The 21093-nt window shown below is 41.2% G+C and overlaps 1 protein-coding gene across 1 annotated transcript; it reads left to right on the top strand.

The window, feature by feature from the left end:
* The first annotated feature begins 332 nt into the window (after positions 1-332).
* rhag (Rh associated glycoprotein) lies at positions 333-14839 on the top strand. Its single transcript, XM_056294973.1, has 10 exons — positions 333-657; positions 8969-9152; positions 9622-9772; positions 9972-10119; positions 11491-11657; positions 11760-11897; positions 12215-12333; positions 12467-12540; positions 12723-12796; positions 13414-14839. Exons 1-10 carry the CDS (start codon positions 477-479, stop codon positions 13486-13488), a joined length of 1311 nt encoding a protein of 436 aa, XP_056150948.1. The 5' UTR covers positions 333-476; the 3' UTR covers positions 13489-14839.
* The last annotated feature ends 6254 nt before the right edge of the window (positions 14840-21093 follow it).

Raw genomic sequence — 21093 nt, 5'->3', positions numbered from 1 at the left:
TGCAGTCTTCGGACATCCGAGTTAACAAATCAACAAAAATTGCTTTGACAGTGAAAAATGAGGTGGAAAAAGCCCATTAAGTAGTTCACTCATGCCTATCTGCTGGTGGGTGTCATTACAATGTATTTAGCCAATGTTTTGTTTTATCCCCTCTTTGAAACAGAGTTAGCGGTGCCCTGAGAGGAAACCCATCCCCGTGAGCAAAGTGCAAATGGGGGGAGTCAACCAGCTGGGCCCCACTGCTCTGTCCTGTCATTGGTCACAATGAAATCTTAACCAACTTAAAACCAGACACCACTTTCTTCCCTCCCTTTGCAAACGTACAACTGCCATAAGAAATACACAGAGGGGGAGAAAGTGTGTGTGTGTGTGTGTGTGTCAGAGATAGGGAGAGCCAGAGACAGACAGACAGACAGATAGCTAGATAGACAGGCAGACAGATAGAACAAGAAGGGAATCTGGAATCTGATCTCAGGATGCCTGCATATTCCACCAACATGAGGCTGAAGTTCCCTATTTTGGCCTTGATTTTGGAGATTATCACCATCATCCTCTTTGCAGTGTTTGTGGTCTATGATGACGGCGAGGGCCATGGTCATGAACAAGACCACAATAGCAGTCACCATGAGCCACAGGATCCCATGGCCCTCTACCCCAGTAAGTCTGTCTGGGACCCCTCACTGAATGGAGGGGTGCCATTTCACTCCATGTTTCTGCATTTGAGGAGTTAGATGGTTTGGGGGTAGAGGGATGGGGACAGATGTGGAATAGATGACTCATTAAGTATGTGCCTGCTGTGCAAAGTAGACACATTATTATCCTACTTATTCCAATACCTATTATTATTGTTCTTCCGTCCAAACTTCACCACGTAACTAGTCCCGCAGTTTTGAGGAAAGAAAGAAAAAAACAAAACGCAATTTTTCTTAGCGATTTGAGTAACCATGGCGACGAAACTTGCAAGAAAAATTTCCTGTAGAAAATTATGGGAAAATTATCAAACCCAACCCTCTTAAGGGCCAATTTACTTTGTCATAGATTAACGTAAAAACATGGTTGAAACTTTGAACGAGTCACAAGACTTCAGAATTTGAAGAGCTAAATCTATATTGTGATGTCTAGTACGGTTTTTGCGAAATCGTAGTTTAAATGTTATCCTTGAGACTGTTTCAGAGTTTATAATAGGTGCATATTGGGTGGAATGTGGGGAGCTAGATTGCGTCACATGACCCACACTCTGCCATCCCTGAACATTTTCCTCCAAAACAACTCTTTTAACCTCTTTTAATTCCCACAATTTCCAACCGCCGGGGACAATGTATGCATCAAAACGTAGAGAAACATGTCCTCTCTCAACCAGTGTGACTCTCATTGTGATGTGACTTGTGATTTTCTAATTAATTGCCTCCAAGCACGGAGCGTGCTGACCAAAGCTCCCATAGACTGCCATGTTAAACAGAGCTCTGAAGTTCTTGTCCAAAACAGAGATGATGGCAGTTTATAAACTGCGATGGCTCCTGAACCGTAAACAGTAGGTACACATATAATACACCAGCGGCTTCACTGAAGCCTTGTGGTGCTCATTGTGAAAACATTTTCTCCGTACGACTTGTACTTTTCCAGCTATGAGGGCACCAAGCAGCAGGCACACTCTCTAGTTTATTGTTTTCGGGCAGTGTCATTGGTTAGATGGTTATGGTTGTTAATTGGTTTGAGAACTGACAGTGTTCCAGAGCACCAATTTACTGTCAACTGAAAGCAAAAATCCACCCAAAGACAGAATTCCAACATGGTAATGGCCAAAGCCTTGGACGGTTCAGGTTATGTTTGTGAACACTGACAAGGCTTTCTTAAAGCTAGAAATAGACAAAACCAGACCTAAATAAACTAGGTCATTGTGCAACAATTCTGTCTGTGGTTAGATCCACTCACATTGATTTAAGTTCCAGCCTTATGGACACTGTCAATACATTGACAATGTATTCATGGCTTTTTTTTCCGCAATGCTGATAAAACTTGTTTTAAAACAGCAGGAGGGGATCGTTTGAATGTCCTTACAGATAGCAGCACGATTCGCTGGTTGTTATCGCTGCGACAGATGTTGGCCAATATTGATGGAAGCAATGTAAAATAATGTAAATGAAGGTAATTCTGTTTTTGGGCGGAAATTGCTATTCATAGAAATAGAAGGCAGCCGCCGGTGTTAATTGGTTGAAATAGCGTCTTCAGAACAGGTCTGCTGAGAGCAATAAGAGGAGTCATGGGGTCCCGCTTGTATGTGTCATCAGCTACTCATTCACACACACACATGCACAAACACACACACACACACACACACACACACACACACACACACACACACAGTACAGAAACTACTAAGACAGTAGCAGTATTACAGAGTCAGGGGTCTTGGTCTTGAGGTTTGTGCACACAGTTTGCAACAGATGCAGACATAGTGAAGATATAGTGAATGGAGCAAGGGTATATGTTTTTTTTTCTCTTCCACTGTATTATATTAGTTTTAGAGCTGTGTGCTTGCTTGCAAGTTTACAAGTCATCAATACTTGTCAGGATAAAGAGGAAACAGATGCTTCGAGGCTCTCGTATTTTGCTAATTCATTTAACTGACGTTGGTAAAAATGATGGAATATTGAGTATCGTTGGTGGTTTCTTGGTAGTTTGAGAGTTGTGGTTGTTATCTGTATCGAGACAGAAGCAGAAACATGTTGCTGCTGTACAATATGGACGTCTGCTTATGAATGGGTGGGGCAGGTGTGACTGCTCATGATTAGCCCGGTGGTCACCACTCAGACTGAGCGTGGCTTCCACTAAAGAAGACTTCAGATTGGGTGATTGTTGTCACATGAATTACCCTGTAATCTATTTTTTTTTTTGGTATTTATTTGATTTTGAGATACTTTATTTATCCCCGTAGGGAAATTTCGCTCTGCATTTAACCCATCCTAGCTGTATAGCTAGAGGCAGTGGGCAGCCGCTGTGCAGCACCCGGGGACCAACTCCAGTTTGTCTTGCCATGCCTTGGTCAAGGGCACAGACAGGAGTATTAAACCTAACATGCATCCATCCATCGTTTATCCAAGCGACTTATCCCACAGTCATTGGGCAGCAGGCGGGGAAACATCCCGGACAGGCCGCCAGTCCATCACAGGGCCCACACGTTCACACATAGGAACAATTTAGTACGGCCGATTCACCTGACCTACATGTAAATGGACTGTGGGAGGAAACCGGAGTACCCGAAGAAAACACACCGCAGACACGGGGAGAACATGCACAGAGGATGATCTGAGATGACCCCCAAGGTTAGACAACCCCAGGGTTTGAACCCAGAACCTTCTTGCTGTGAGGCGACAGCGCTAACCACTGCGCCACCGTGCCAATTTGTAGCCCATAGTAATTTCATTTGTGTCGCAAAACTAGAGAGGTTTTCCCCACATAATGACCACAAATGAGTAGACTCGCTAGCCGGTTGGCTAACGGGTCGGGCCCTTTAGTTGTCTGGTTAGCGCAGTCGCCCGTGGTGCAGGAGACCCGGGTTCGCATCTTGGCTGCCTCCTGAATTCATTACATTTGGAGGGTCCGACCCGTTAGCCAAGGGCTAGCGAGTCTAGTCATTCGTGGTTGTTACACTACCCCCCCCCCCTTGGGGAAGCGCTTCCTGAAGGAAGGGGGTAATGTAGCAAATTCAGGGGGCAGCCAAGATGCAAACCCGGGTCTCCCGCGCCACAGGTGACTGCGCTAACCAGTCAACTAAAGGGTCTGACCCGTTAGCCAACTGGCTAGCGAGTCTACTCATCCATGCTCGTTACACCCACATATATATAATTTTTTTATATTATATAATAATATATACATTATATATTATATTATTATTGTACATATGTATTGTTCATTTCTCCATTGGACCTTTACATTGCATTCAAATCAGTTAAAGAATGAAAAGGAGGTTCCACAGCATTTGGAAATAGGAACATAATCTCTTCCAGGTTTCCGATATCGACTGATCAGTGAATGAGTAATGAAATCTAAGTTAGTTTGAATAAAATCTATCAGATGCTTGTTGCACAGGGAGCCGTCTCCATACATGTCGCGCCTGCCAGATGACTTTTATTATAGGTTCAAAGCGAGGGAATTAAGCAGAGGAATGTGGCCCAGTGGGGGTCAAAAGTATCATGGCTTCATCAGCAGCGAATTAGTCATTTAAAAATGCAATGCGGAGCAAATCATTGGGCCCCTATTCTAATAAAATACTGAAGAGGAGGATTCAATGAAATTTGTTAAGGGGAAAAAAATGACCTTGAGGAGCTAATTTGCAGAATGATAACATCAAGACAGGGAAGTCACTTGCTCTTACTAACACCAAATTGCAATTAAAAAAAGAGAGATGTGGAATGAAGTATTATCCTCTGTGCTAGTAACAGTGGAAGCTTGACTGTAACATCCCAACCTCACAGACTTGCTGTGGCCCATGGGGGTTTTGAGGATCACCGAAACATTACCTAACATCTGGGGCGCAGTGCCAGCCACTGTGGCCGCCATCCAAATACGCTCCTCCATCCCACCTGCATTCCTCAAGTAAAATGTGTTTTAATTATAGTTCAAACCACGAGGGGTCTCGGGGGTCTCTGCCCCCTCGATAACCCCGAGTTCAGACCCTCGGACCTGACACAACAAACAAGTAATGTACATTGTGTTGGCATGCTGTTAGTTTGCAGGGCACTTTTATTAAGTTAACAAATCAAAGTGTTTGCTAAAAGGAAAACTGGCTTATCACATTTTGGTTATTTTAGTTGAAATTCAGCAGCATTTACCCCCATCTCACTCCAAACACACACACACACACAGAAAGGTTATAGTCCTGCTGACAGTCTGTCCAGCTGAGAGCTGGAGGGGTTAAAGGTCAGAGGGCAGCTTGCAAGGCCTACAGGTTGTCGCCAACACATCTGCAGAGAAGTAGGTCAGACTAGATACCGTCACCCTTCCGCCAAGTCTTTCTTATTGTTGTTGTATTTTTGTTGAGATCCAGTTTAAGTTTCATGTTAGGTCCAAGATCCTGAATATGAAATAATGTTTACGACTGACTATCAGTGTGCACTATATCTAACTTAGCAACCACACTTCTTTTCTCCACCAACTCATTACAACGTACAGGCCAGGTACGCAGGAAGATGTTTTAAGTGGGGGGGCTGCCAACTAAAATGAAACGTATTGTGGCGAGCCAGTGTGGAAGAATGGGTCGAGAGGCAGCGATGTCTTTATAATCGCAACTCCTGTGCCCCCATACACCGTATGACTACAGGAGTGCTCTTTTATTCACACTAGCCAGAACATAACGAGTCCCCCCCCCCATGTCACAAGAGGCGACATCAGTCCCAGTCACGGTCCTATAGTCAGTTAGTCAGTAAACGGTCTCCTACTTAGTCTGAGTCGAACCCCCAAAACAACAACACAAGAATAACCACAACATGAATGCCACATCATTAAAACACAATTTTAAATCTAACATTAACAGTCCCATCAGCCATTGCGCTCCCCCCAGCGCAGAACCACCGACAGTCAGAACGACCGCCTCCCCCGGTCGCCGCAGCATGACGTCATTGTTTTGCTTGTAAGGTGCATGTGTAGCAGATTTGGAATGGAGTGTTTACTCACTTTACACAGCCCTAGCCCACTGTTTAAAATAAAGGTATGCTTTATTTTTATTTATTTATTTGTTTATTTTTGCATTTGCACATTAGGAAAAGTTAGGCATACTGTTGGGTCCAAGATGTTAGACAGTCACCTGCCACTACTGGGGGAGGGGGGCTGTAGCCATCACTAGAGGGAGCTTCAGCCCCCCACCCCCCACTCCACCTCTTCCCACGCTAATGTTCAGCAACACCTCACACAATGAATTAAAAGAATAAAATAACAATATTTAATAACTGAAGATCTTCATTCAAAAAACACGATTGCTTAGTCAAATTTAAACCCACCCATAAGCAACTTAAATTCATGATGGACAAAATACCAACAAAATATTACATTTTAATCTTTGGTACTACTCCAGACATATTGGATAATAAGCCTCAGGAAATTACTTTTACTCTAAATGGTTATACAGTAGTTTGGCTGAAAAGACTACTGTATACTATAAACTGTAAATATGTGACTTTGATTACAGCTCTGAATTTGATAAAACGGGTAACTGGAGTAGACTTGTGTTCTGTGTTTTGTTAATAGATGGGAGTGAACAGCAACGAATGAGTTATAATAGCCTATGACATCTTATGACAGACAACTCGGGACACCAAATATACACCAGAAGTTGGGAAAGTGTTGCGACAGCAAAAAAAAAATCTATGTACAATCAGTACATATTTCACCTTTATTCTAGTTACGTCATAGTCAGACCAAAGCTCCAGATGGAAACACTAAAGAGGGAAACGGGATTTATAGCCCTTCAAAGCTCAAACCAATAGAACGCACTGGTACTATGGGTTACAGGCCCGTTCCCAACTGGGGCCACAAATACAAAATAGTAATGCACTCCTAAATTCACTTTGGGTAAAGGTGTCCATGGGACATGCAACGTTATATAAGACAGGATCCATATAACAAACACTTTTTTGTTCTTGCAGGCGGCTGCTGGGTAACACTTATCCAGACTGAGTAACCTCCTGTGTATTGAACACCGGGGAAATTGCACCTATTGTTTTCTGTTCTGTGCACACCTAGATCTTGATGCATTTTCCAGATGCGGGGCCTCAACCTATCGACACTAACAGCTTTTAAGGATCGGGAGCTACATTTCCTGAGAATCGGGATTTTTCCCCGAGACGTGCAGCCTCTGCAGGCTTGCACGTTTCCAAATGAGCTTCCACGCTCATCCTGGTGTCAGGTTACATGCTATATCCACATTAAAGAGCTTTTATCCAGACGGGTACAACAAAGTGAGAACCTTCGGGCGTTCTGCTGAGGGGATGTGTCTTGCTACCAACTGAAGCTAACAGTGAAGAGCATGTTAAATGTGCCCTAAAACATAACAAGTTTAGACTTATTCAGATCATGTGGAGATAATGGAGCACCACAAGACTATAAACCCAACAAGATCAGCAGGGATGTTTCCCCAGAATACCAATTAATGTTTCATGGAATTGCTTTGCCATTCAGCAGGTCAGGGTTTACAATGCAGCCCTTCTTAGGGGGACAGCTACCCTGCAGTCCCTTCACTAGTGGATGAAACACAAAGACAACTAGAAGAGTGCACTCATCTCCACCAGGCGTATCTCTTCTTCTCCCGTGCTCAGACTTAGGTAACAAGCCAGCTGAGGGGTTAGCACTCAATTGCGGTACAAAACAGATTTTTCAAGGGTTTTGAATCATCGCAACCACAGGAAGTCCTTGATCATACAGTCATAACTGTGCACAAATGTTATTAGGCTGACAGGCCCAGTAGTATGAGAGATTAGTAGCAAACAGATACACACACACGGACAGACAAACCAGTGTTTTTCCCGCCATTATTAGACTTTTGTGCACCATCCAAGTCGACTGAATGTGAAATATGGAAAAAACGTGTTTAATATTCATTTATAAATGCGCAATAATCCAGGTAAGAAAAGCAACGAAAGTTGAATCAGTTCATCTTCTGAAGAGGTCACTTAGATGAGTGATGAAACGTTTCTGTCAATAAACGTTGTGTCCAGATGAAATGATTCATCCTTCACTGAATTTAAATATGCAGCGCTAAAGCTAAAAAAAATCTACATAATTAAACGTTTTGCCCGTCAGTTTGTGGATGTGCAGCCGCCTAGGCGCAGCCTTGCACGAATGCAACCAAGTCTGACATGAACTTGCACTTTCCATAAAGAAAAGGTTTGCTGTGCGACTCCTTTGGTCATAGCTCTGCCTTTACTGATCTTCAGGAAAACGACAGTCAGGTCAGCTCTGGATTCACATGAGAAAGAGAGAGAGAGAGAGAGAGAGACGGGTGAGCTAGAGAGTGAATGAAGAGAGGGAGCGGCGGTAGCGCGAACAAACGTTTTTCAAAGGTTTTTAATCATCGCCACCACGAGAAGATCTTCATCATACAGTCAAAACTGTGTACATAACAAAAAAATTAGATTAATAGGTCCAGTAGTTTGCAAGATTAGCTGCGGACACACACACACAAACACACACACACGCACGACCAAATATATAATCCCCTCCAGGCTACGGCCTGGCGGGGATAAAAAACACGGCCTGTGAAAAGACTTAAACTTTTACTCTTGTAGTGATGTAAAAATCCAAATCTATGACAGCGTGAGATATTGTGGGGCAACTTATGTCATTCACTTTCTCATCAACATTTCATTGAGGTTACACCAGGGGGTGCTAATCATGTAGCCAAGACTACCCAAGGCAAGACAGAGTTCAGTATAAGTCTTTAGGGGGCCAAGTCTGAGTCAAGACCAATGGGGCCACAACTTGTGTGAAGAGGGTGCATGCCCTCATTCCACCATGTCGGGTAACTGTAGTAGTCTACCATCACTGTAATAGTCACAGCTTCACCACACTATAATATGGGCTGTTTTCCCTCCAAGGAAAGAATGTTTTCGATTCCAATTTTCCAGTGTTTCAGAGACATAAGCTCATAGTACATTAAAAAGTAAGAAATTAGACTAGATTGCATTTCATTTCTCTCCCCAAGACATGTTTGACATTATTTTCAAAAATAAAAATGGAGTCTTGCATTCATCTTGAATAATCATCTCCAGTTGTCAAAGTCTGAGACCACGACTGAGATCCTCAAAATGTGGACTCGAGACCGAGTCCATACTCGAGCACTACAGCCTGGAGGTCGCATGACACACCAAGACTCTGTGATCACAGCATCCAAAGGAATTGAATCAAGTGCAACTGGACTTGGTTATATATCCGTGAAGACAGTGTTGACCTGACCTGTCCTCTCTCCTGTGTCCAGTGTTTCAGGATGTCCATGTGATGATCTTCATTGGCTTTGGGTTCCTGATGACCTTCCTGAAGCGATATGGTTTCAGCAGTGTGGGTCTCAACTTACTCCTGGCCGCCTTTGGCCTGCAGTGGGGCCTCTTCACGCAGGGCATCTGGCATCTGACGGACGGCAAGATCAAAGTCAACATTTTCAAGTATGTCCCATAGACCACCGTCTTTTTCTAAAAAAAAAAAAAAACTCTTTTCGTTAAGGGATGGCGATTGCCACTCCTTTCAGCAACACTCAGCCATTAGGTCCACGCATTCACATCTAGCTACTGTTTGACTCAAGAACCTGAGAGGTGTTAAGCACTTCGCTTGCAGGCGTCTAAGACGTAGCTGTTGAGGGTTTTTCAGAGTGTTGCTCGATCAGACAGATTTTCCAGACAGGTTTGAGATTTGAAATGATGACTTCTGTGTCATAAATCCACATTCTCCAACAATCATGCCCTGACAGAAGAGTTATAAAAGAGAAAGTGGTCTGTGATCATAACACTGTCATGACTCTTAAATGGTCAAACAATCTAGTGTTGTGTTAATACCTGTCCCTGTTTGTCCTGTCACACATCTCTCCCCTCTCTAATTTTTCCTGCATTTGTTTTTCCCTCTCCACCTGACGAAAAGAATAATTAATGCAGACTTCAGCACAGCCACTGTTCTGATCTCCTTCGGTGCCGTTCTGGGTAAAACCAGTCCTGTCCAGCTTCTCATCATGACCGTGCTGGAAATCACCATCTTCTCCATCAATGAGCATCTGGTGGCTAATGTCCTGAAGGTAAGTACACTGAGACGAAGAAAAAATGCCATGGCCAACTCTGATGAAATATATGGTTAAGCAATGTTTATCTCTCAACCAAATTTACTGGACTTGTAGATTCGAACGCTGTTTGACTGAATTGGCTGGGAAGAACACTAAGAAACAGCCTCCAAGGTGTTATTTATTGGTATCAACCTGTCTTATCCGACCTTCCCAGGCGAATGACGTTGGAGCATCCATGATCATCCACGCCTTTGGAGCCTACTTTGGCTTGGCAGTGGCTCGAGTGCTTTACCGACCAGCTCTCCGAAACGGACATGAGAATGATGGATCCGTTTATCACTCTGATCTTTTTGCTATGATTGGTGAGAGACATTTACACCATAAACCAAACTCTCAGGAATCAGGAACTCTTTGAAACTAAATATCATTTCTCCCAGCCCCCCGCAGTGCAACACAAAGACAAAAACACATATCCAAAAACTACAAGAACACATATATCCAAACTTGAACACATATATCCAAACTTGAACACATATATCCAAACTAGAACACATATATCCAAACTAAACACATATATCCAAACTAGAACACATATATCCAAACTAAACACGTATATCCAATGAGAACACATATATCCAAACTAAGAATACATATATCCAAACTAGAACACATATATCCAAACTTAACACATATATCCAAACTAAAAATACATATATCCAAACTAAACACATATATCCAAACTAAACACATATATCCAAACTAGAACACATATATCCAAACTAAACACATATATCCAAACTAGAACACATATATCCAAACTAAACACATACATCCAAACTAGAACACATATATCCAAACTAAACACGTATACCCAAACTAAGAACACATATATCCAAACTTAACACCTATACCCAAACTAAGAACACATATATCCAAACTAAACACGTATACCCAAACTAAGAACACAGCTGCTGCTGACTGTTTTGAACTGCCTGATATACATTAACAGCCTTTACCTTTGTAGAGGGTATCTCTGGCATTCCCCAGACATCTGACCTCTGACACCTGGTGGAGTCAAATAATCTGTCAGTGCTCACAGTGATCGATTCACTGGAACGTCTCAGTCACTGCCACTATGACTCTGTCCCATCGACATTAATGATGTACACATCCAACAACAACAACAACAACTTAGTTTCGTATAGCGCCTCCTGTGTTGTGCTTATTGTAAAACAGTATTTGATGATAATGATGGCTACAAAGGATATGGGTGAAAAAAAGGGGAAGTGATATATGCCAAATGCATATCTTTATTCAAAGAACAGCTGACAACACACAATGTTACTCCTTATTTTTCATATAGTGCTAATTAATTTGTGAACTCTAGTAGTACAATAGTATAGTACAACAGAATTAGTAAAGTATATAAGTATTAGTATATTATTAGTTATATATTCATAGTTTAGCACATTTGTATAGTTTTAGTATAACAATAGTATTAATATGTTTCCTAACATATTTGTATAATAATAATAATAATAATTTACAAACAATAACTAATTGAAAGAAGATATTATTCATGGAGCTGTGTAATTTATTAGTACATTTTGTTGATTTGTATCAAACTGGCTGCGACAAAATGGATTTCTCTTTACAAAAATAAGGTGATTCTGTTCTGCGTATTTGTATATGAACATCTGCGTCTATTCTGCATCTCTTCTTCTCGGCAACAGGAACAGTGTTCCTGTGGATGTTTTGGCCGAGTTTCAATTCTGCCATTGCCGACCCAGGCTTCACCCAGCTCACAGCTGTGATCAACACCTACTTATCTCTGGCTGCCTGTGTGCTGTCGGCGTACGCCATCTCCAGCCTTGTTGAACACAAAGGAAAGCTAGACATGGTGAGATGTCAGTCCAAGATCCCACATTTGAAGAGACATATCGGTATATTTCTGAATAACTTTTGCACACATATCAATGTTTTGTACTTGTACATGCTCCAGGTGCACATTCAAAACGCCACCTTGGCTGGAGGTGTAGCCGTTGGAACTTGTGCTGACATGAGCATTGGGCCATTTGGGGCCATGCTAATTGGATTAGTGGCCGGCATCATCTCCACCCTGGGCTTCAAATACCTAAGTGTGAGTGTAACGGAGAGGTGCAACCTCCAAATACTGTCAGATGTGATAGTTTTACTTGTAATTTCAAGATCTGGAAATTAATGATGCAAGCTTAACCATTTTAATAAGCATTTGGAATGCTTTCTTAGATGATGGTGCATAATTCATTGGGAAAAAGTGACCAAAAAAAATGCTTTCAGAATCATCAGTAGCAATGAAAGAAAAAAAGTTCAACTTCTACAATGAATGATTGCCATACCTGACCAGAGCTCTTCAAGTAGACACTCATGTGGTTGCGGTGATAAGCTGATCCCCCCCCCCCTCTCTCTCTTCTGCAGCCCATCCTGGCAAACAACCTGGGCATCCAGGACACCTGCGGGGTGCACAACCTGCACGGCATGCCTGGCATCCTGGGGGGCTTGGCTGGCATAGTGGCTGTGGCTCTGAAGAAAAAAGAGTAAGAGCCTTCTTATTAATCACATGTCTGAAATGCACAAACACATAGATGCACATTTATACCAACCACCATTTTAGACTCTAGCTAACATCAGTTTGTAACTCTTCACTTTCCGTTACCTCCCTCTCTTCAGTGGGGATCCTGCCATGCAAGCTGCTGCCTTGGCCTCATCCCTTGGATTTGCATTAGTTGGAGGGGCGGTCACAGGTGGGTGGAGATTTTTTTTTTTAATTGTTATCGATTATTAAGTGACGTAGAAGTTATTCTCTGAAAAATGTTTTGCCATTTGGGCAAAATTTCATGTTCAGTAATTTTAGCAGCAGGACCTCATCCTGAACTCACGATCGACATTACCCAATGATCACTGTTCATCTCTGTCTGAATTTAAGGTTTGATAATGAAGCTTCCGTTCTGGGGACAGCCTCCAGACCAGAACTGCTTTGATGACTCTATATACTGGGAGGTAGGAATCAGAATCACAATACTTTATTCATCCCCGAGGGGAAATTGGGTCCTATTACAGACACTCATGTTCTAGTAAAGAAAAACTAACAAGTATAAATATAAATATAAGATATAACTATGAAGTATAAAAATAAATAATAAATAACATATAAAAATAAATACATATAAATATAAATAAATTACAAATAAGTATGAATACCCAAACAATCTCCTGCCTCCATCTAATCTCTGGTTCCATGCTGTGCAGAATGGAAATTTATAGATGAGTATCCTTATACTTTTATATTTTAAAAGTTGTAGCCAAGATATCATATCAGACACATAAGGTTTACTACATCAGTACAATTCAGAAAATAAGTGGTTTGGGTAATGGTGGCTAGATGGAAGTTGTCAATCATGCAACAGTTTTGTCTTCTGACTTCCTAAATGTTCTGTCGCTCGTTGTTTAGTCCTACACTACGTCACACCTGTGTCAGATCAGAAGCGGATTAAAGCAAATGCCAACAATTGCATGGAAATGCTATTTGACCCGCATCAGCATTGCTTTTTCATCATACTTTGCTCAATTCAGTATTTGTAGTGCGAGTGAAAAAATGTGGTGTGTGTGTTTTGCAGGTACCTGAGGAAGAGGAGGAGAATGAGGAGAGTATGGCCCATGCGGACCATTCCAAGAACAAAGCAGAGGTCTAAAGATCCATCCTGCCATTCATTTAAGCAAGAGATGAAGAGTACAGAACCATTAACAAGTTAAACAATGAGCACTGATGTCAACAGGCAACAGGCAATTTGTATTCTTGACAAAAAAGAGTGGATTTCCTTGAGCGACTAAAGATAGACGATGGCTTCAGCTCCAGTTTTGTGACTAACATTGTCCTGACTAACATCTCTTCTCAGCTACACCATGTGTGACCTTACCAAGTCAGCACTGATTGTCATCATAATACAGATAAAGATTAAAATTGCTTGTGGTCAGCCAGTAGCAAAATTCTATTTATCATTCATCATTTTGAATGTGATCATAATAGCTTTGTATCATTGTCCATATTAAGCAAGGTTTACACAGACAGCAGTCCGACTGTGAAATGAGGCCATCACAATAACAGTGCAGAATTGCACTGCAGATAATCCCATCAAAATGTCTTGCTTACAATAATTTTTGAGTAAAGGACAACACCACCCTTTACACCTACAGGAATTTATTTGTTCATGGAATTATGACACCAGTCATTTGCAGCAGTAATAAGACACTGCAAAACCTAGTAGGCTCTGCCAACTGCCTCATTGCTGACACAAAGCTCATTTCAATAAGCTTTGGGTTTCCTTTTATATCATTATTAAATTTATAAAGCATGTTTTAGGCCTTTAGTTTAGCGTATTTTTCCTTTACACTCTTTTATATTTCCGTACAACTGATATATATCTGTGCTAAGCCTCACTTCAAGGAGAAAATATAAAGCTAGCTTTTGACCCGCTAGGTCAGGCTGCTTCACTGGAGCCCATCCTGCAGCCAGGAACTAGACCGCAGGTCTATGAGGTCGGCAGCAGTTCGTTTCAACACGAATCTGAGATGGGCAAGGAAAGTTACTGCATGACGCTTCTTACTAATGAACCTTTATATGGCTCATCTGTTGATGAGTCAATGGATTTTCTACCTGTCTGAGATTGTAAATGGTCTCAAGCTTAATGTGGGTTGCATTCAGAGCCACGCATCTGACATTTGACTCATCGTCACGAGGCACATAAAGGTTCGCAAATTTTCATCCTTTTTTTTTTCTTTACATAAAGCGTAATCTCTTATGTACAGTTATGTTTTTAGATAAGTGGACACAGTCAGTTTGTCTGAATTCCCGTACTGTAAAAGTTGCATTGGGTTACAGTAAGTGAGTTTAGAAGGTTCATAGCAAGTTGGATTGAATTGACTACAGTATTAAGGTTTTTCAGTTTTCAAGATGCAGCAAAGCATCGTTGTTTTTATACAAATGAGTATGTGCTCTTGGTTTGTATGGCATACCAATACTGTCACAATAAATATGGTTTTATAAAACACTGTTGTTAATTTGTGCATTATTCAGTAAAATAAAAAACTCAAAATAAATATGAGACATTTTTGATAAATCTCATCTCTTTGCGTGGATAAAAATAAAAGTCGCATATTTATGCTCAACACCTGCTTTATACGTTTTTGGAAAACATTCATATATTTTGGCATCTTTCAATTTAATAATTATAACATGTCACAAGTTATCTTTGTTGAAACACAAATAAATTAGCACATCACGAATAGGCCACACTGGCATTTTGCGTAAACGCCCGGTTTATGACATGAGCATGGAGAATGAAAGTACAGAGTGACCTCTAGATGAAATGGATTTTATCAACATGGGAAAATCATCTCCCCAAGGTGTCATAACTCTTATTAAATAAACCGCCTCACATATTGTGTTACATTATATAATGTTAGCTACACTGATCAGCCAAAACATTAAAACCACCTGCCTGACATTGTGTAGGTCCCCTCATGCCGCCCAAACAGCTCTGACCAGTTGAGGCGTGGACTTCACAAGGTCTCTGAGGGCGTCCTCTGGTATCTGGCACCAAGATGTTAGCAGCAGATCCTTTAAATCCTGTAAATTGTGAGGTGGGGCCTCCATGGATTGGACTTGTTTTTCCAGCACATCCCACAGGTGTTTGATCGAACTGAGAGCCGGGAAATTTGGAGGCCAAGGCGAGACCTAGAATTCTTTGTCATATTTCGCAAACCATTCCTGAACAATTTTTGCAGTGTGGCAGGACACATTATCCTGCTGAAAGATGTCACTGCCATCCATGAAGGGGTATACCTGGTCTACAACAATGTTTAGGTAGGTGGTACGTGTCAAATTAACATCCACATGAATGCCAGGACCCAAGGTTTCTCAGCAGAATATTGCTTAGAGCAGTGGTTCTCAACCTTTTTGGGGTCCTGGACCCCCTGCGTATTTTTGATCTACCCTGAGGACCCCTCCACCTGATCTTGGGGGAGGGGGGTTGCAATTTGATAGAAACAGTAGAAACTGCATTTTGAATTGCATTATAGCATTTATTCACTCTTTGGGGCAAAAATCAGAGCTTTCAGTTGTAACTTAGATATAGTTAACAAAACAGAATTCTTATGCAGTAACTTTCAGATATATGTAACAAAACAGAATATGTATTCAGTAACTTTCAGATATATGTAACAAAACAGAATATGTATTCAGTAACTTTCAGATATATGTAACAAAACAGAATATGTATTCAGTAACTTTCAGATATATGTAACAACAGAATTTTTATGCAGTAACTTTTAACAATGCAAACGGGAGCGAGATCTCTTATTAAAATACAATAAATTACACTTGTGAAACAGATATAATCAGAGAAAAAAGTCCTGTTACCCTTTATAGTTTAGGTAGATAAAGGTCGCAAGTCACATTTGAGTAAAATAATCCTATTTCTATAAATGTCATAGGATCTTTTTTTTTAAGATATTTTATTTTCACGGACCCCTTGCAAATACACCACGGACCACTAGGGGTCCGCGGACCCCCGGTTGAGAAACACTGGTTAAGAGCATCACACTTGCCTTCTTCCTATAGTGCATCCTGGTGCCATCTCTTTCCCAGGTAAACTACACGCATGCCCCCGGGCTGTCCACATGGTGTAAAAGACAACCTGATTCATCAGACCAGGCCACCTTCTTCCTTTATGGTCCAGTTCTGACACTCACCTGCCCATTCTGGGCACTTTCGGCAGGGAACAGGGGTCATCATGGGCACTCTGACCGGTCTGCAGCTACACAGCCCCATACGCAGCAAGCTAAAATACACTGTGTGTTCTGACACCTGTCTATCATAGCCAGCATCAACGTTTTCAGCAATTTGAGCTACAGTAGCTCTTCTTTGGGATTGGACCAGACAGGGTAGCCTTCGCTCCCCACGATGAGCCTTGGATGCCCATGACCTTGTCGCCGGTTCACGTGTTGTCCTTCTGTGGACCACTTTTGGTAGGAACTGACCACTGCATACCGGGAACACCCCCACAAGACCTGTCACTTTGGAGATGTTCTGAACTAGTTGTCTAGCCATCGCAATTTCCTACGCTGCCCTCCCTGAGCCTCCGCTTCCGCCTGTGATGGCACTCAACGGTACTGTTCCGCCCGCTGGCTCCCTCTACTGGCCTAGTCTGTTATTGACCCTCTCGCCAGGAGTTTACCCCATACAGACTTTCATTGGGTGCTATTCCTCTTATCCACATGACATAGCTAATAGTAGAAACAACAACAGAATATCTGGAGAAAGTATCTGCACTTTACGCCCTATTTCCTGTACTTCCATTGGTTTTAATTCTGCTTTGACACCAAACAATTTTGGCCTCTTGAATGTGAGATCTCTGGGGAATAAGTCCTTTATCATTAATCATTTTATTATTTCTAATAATCGGGACTTTTTTACGATTACTGAGACATGGCTGTCCCCAGGGGACACTGTTCCCCCGATTGAGGTTAGCCCCCCTGATTTTGCATATTTTCATATTTCCAGGCCCTCCGGAAGAGGGGGTGGCCTAGCTGTTTTTATAAGTTAGTTCTTAAATGCCATCCTTTATCTCACTTGAGTTTTTATGTTTTTTTAATCACTGGCCCTCCCCCTTTACTCTGCATCTTAATTTATTGGCCCCCTAATTCAGTTAGTTTTATCTCTGAGTTTTCTAACCTTCTATCTATTGTCTTGCCAAAATATGACAGGGTGCTTCTTCTTGGTGATTTTAATATTCATTTGTGTTGTCCTTCCCATTCCCTGAATTCAATTTTTTTTGGATCTTATACTCTTTTAACCTCATTCAATCTGTTAAAGGGGCCACACATTCCAAAGGCCACATCTTAGACCTTGTACTGTCATCTGGTTTCTCTGCTGGGTGTCTCAATTTGGTGGATATGCCTGTATCTGACCATAACGCTGTCATTTTCAAAGTCCCACTACAGCTCACTACTCCTAGTCACTACCCTAAAACATGCTCTTGCATTCTCAACACTGGCTCTGCAGTTAAATTCTGTGATGCTTTTAATTCATCATTCGTTCATCCCTCTTTATCTCCCTTCAATCTAGACTCACTGTTAAATTAATTCAATGTTAAGTGCCTATGTTACAGGTCCCAGGTAAGGGGCGGGGCCAGTAACAGGAAAGTGGGTCTGTTTTAAACAGAAAGAAAGTATAAAACAGGAGACGTGGTTGACTTGTTGAGCAGGCTGGTGACGTCTTTATTTACTCATAAAATCATAAACTAATCTTTTCTTTATTCATCTCATCTTATTTCTTTTCTTTTTTTATATCAACAATAATCTCTTACATCAATATCTCAATTATCTGACATATACACACATTGTGACACAAACATTCCACTTGCACTAATGCAATAAATCAACTAACTGAATTGACCAACAGAAGCTACAATAGCTACAGTATGCTATAGGTCCCCTAATAACACTAGATGTTACAATAATATTGTTTCTGATACAGTTCAATAGTTTTATTGCTGCTTTACAGATTATCTGTATTCTACATATATTCCAAAAAGATAGATCAGCCTATATGTCAACAAACAAATTACACCTTTATATAAAAAACACAAATAAGACTTAGAATAACCTGTGTACAACTAACATTACACAGAAGCCACCTTAACTGGCTCATGAACTGACCACATGTTACCATGGTAACCTTGGCTACGCTTGTTTTCACCGTAGCTCATAAAACCGTTCATTAAAGACAATATCATAACGTTTGTACATGTTTCTACATTCAGTTAAACCACAAAAGAAACCAAATGAGCCCAGGAGCCAAAAACTAAACAAAACAACACTCAATAATGGCAAGAATCACCATCTTATTCCTCAACACAAACCGGCACGCAGCTACGGGCATGACGAGGCAAGTTAGCTAACTGGCTAACTAAGTAGCTAGCGAACTTTTCTAGGTCGACAAAATAAACTTTTTACTGGACATAAAGACCCAGAACTTCGTAGTTTGTAAGTCAAACATGTATACATTTGGTTCCTATATCATTCAATCATGCTTGGTGACAGTACATACCTGTTATAAACAGAAAGAAAGTATAAAACAGGAGACGTGGCTAACTCGTTGAGCAAGCTGGTGACGTCTGAAGGCACGAGCCCACTGCGACACACTTATAGAAACACAATACTCTTCCAGACCAGCGCGCCCTCTTGTGGCGTGGAGACATATTGCAGCTGCAATACATTAGAAATACTTAGTCTACGTAACAATTAAATAAATCTGGCTCCTACTAACAATATATCAAATACAATAACTTAAATTGTGACAACACAATTGTGAGTGTCACACCTATCCATCCTCAACCAAATTGCACTTTTTAAAACTAGGAAACAAAAATCAAATAACCTACCCTGGCTGAATGAGCACACTTGTGCCTTTAGAGACTCAGTAGAAAATCAGAATGACAATGGAAGGTCAACAAGTCCGAATTAGCACATAATACCCTTAAAAACCAAATGTTAATTTACCAAAAGGCAGTTAAGGATGTGAGATCAGCGTACTTCTCTGAACTAATATCAAGAAATAACCACAGTTCTAAAGTTCCCTTTAGGGTTATTGATTCTATTAATAGTCCCTCCACTTCTTTTTTCTTTTCTTTTATTTTTTTTAACCAGATGTTGAGTTGTTTTAAAGATCTTGCCCTCGTTTTGTAAATAAGGTGGAGAATATCAGGTCCCAAATCTAGCCTGACCCTTGCATTCTTTCCACATGTTAATTTAGCCTCTTTTAACCAGTTTCAACCAATTACACTTTCAGTGTTAGAGAGTACAGTCTCCAATATGAACTCCTCCTCCTGCATCTTAGACATCATTCCCACTAAGCTGTTCAAGGAGGTATTTCCAACTATTAGTGCCGTTATTCTGCAAGTTCTTAATAATTCTCTGGCCTCTGGTTCTTTTCCAGACAGTTTTAAGCATTCCATTGTTCACCCATTGCTGAAGAAACTTAATTTAGATCCCCTGTCCTTCAGTAACTACAGAACAATCTCTAAATTGTCTTTTCTGTCTAAGGTTCTGGATAGTAATTTCGACTCAATTGATTTCTTTTATGAACACCAATAGTGTTTAACAGTTTACAGTCTGGTTTCAGAGCACTTCATGGTACCAAGACATCTCTAGTTAAGGTCACTAATGACCCACTTCTGAGTACAGAGATGACTGCTCGATGTTAGTTCTTTTAGACTTAAGTGCTGCCTTTGACACAGTCGATCACAACGTCCTCTTACATCACTTAGAGACTTGGGTTGGCATCAAGGGCTCGGCTCTTAGCTTATTATGCTCTTACCTCACCAACAAAACTTTTTCTGTTGTTCTGAGTAACTCTACTTCCTCGATGGCTCAGTTGAAATGTGGTGTCCCTCAAGGCTCAGTTTTTGGCCCCCTTCTCCTTTCTATACACATGCTGCCCCTTGGCCAGGTCATTCAAAATCATGATGTGCTTTACCATTTTTATGCTGATGACACTTAGTTATACATGTCACTAAAACCTGCAGTCTCTCTGACATTAAATCGTGGATGTCTGAATTTTTTCTCAAATTTAATGATGATAAGTCTGAGGTCATTCTGTCCGGTCCTGAAAATTCCATCCAACCTTTTGTTACTAATCTTGGTGGTCTGTCAGATAGTCTCAAGCAGGCTGCTAGGAATCTCGGGGTAATATTCAATGCTAACCTCGGTTTTGATAATCAAATCAAATATGTTGTTCAGTCATGCTTTCTCCAACTCAAATTAATCTCCAAAATTAGGTCATTTTTATCAATTGCTGATCTGCAAAAAGTTGTGCATGCTTTTATCTATTCTCGGCTTGAATATTATAATGCACTTTACTCTGGTATCAGCAAGGACTCCCTCCACCATCTCCAGTTGGTACTAAAACGTCACTGCTCAGCTCATTACCGGGACAAAGAGGCATGACCATATCACTCCTGTGCTTGCCTCCCTACATTGGCTCTCTGTTATATTTCAATTTGATTTTACATTTCCATTGCTTGATTTTTTTTATATATATAAATTTATTTCTGATTTTTTTCTCCCAATTTAGTGGCCAATCGATCCCTATTTTAATTCAAACACCCACCGTCGTACTACATGCGTTCGCCAACAGTTGGCAGTCTCGAAGGAGACGCCTCGCCACTTTCGTGACAAGGCGACTCCAGGCCGAACCACTGCTTTCCCCACCACCACACAGACGCATTCATGCGGCG

The sequence above is a fragment of the Lampris incognitus genome, chromosome 15 (genome assembly GCF_029633865.1).
Source record: "Lampris incognitus isolate fLamInc1 chromosome 15, fLamInc1.hap2, whole genome shotgun sequence".
NCBI classification, from domain to species: Eukaryota; Metazoa; Chordata; class Actinopteri; order Lampriformes; family Lampridae; genus Lampris; species Lampris incognitus.
The sequence above is the reverse complement of the archived record's forward strand: the minus strand, read 5'-3'. Positions and strand labels throughout refer to the sequence as shown.

What these genes read in the sequence shown, in the direction of transcription:
- rhag (XM_056294973.1), top strand. Translation starts at nt 477, where the DNA reads ATGCCTGCATATTCCACCAACATGAGGCTGAAGTTCCCTATTTTGGCC. An exon ending in ATCAAAGTCAACATTTTCAA is followed by an intron (nt 9,153 to 9,621) that starts GTATGTCCCATA and finishes CCTGACGAAAAG; the next exon opens with AATAATTAATGCAGACTTCA. An exon ending in GTGGCTCTGAAGAAAAAAGA is followed by an intron (nt 12,334 to 12,466) that starts GTAAGAGCCTTC and finishes CCCTCTCTTCAG; the next exon opens with TGGGGATCCTGCCATGCAAG.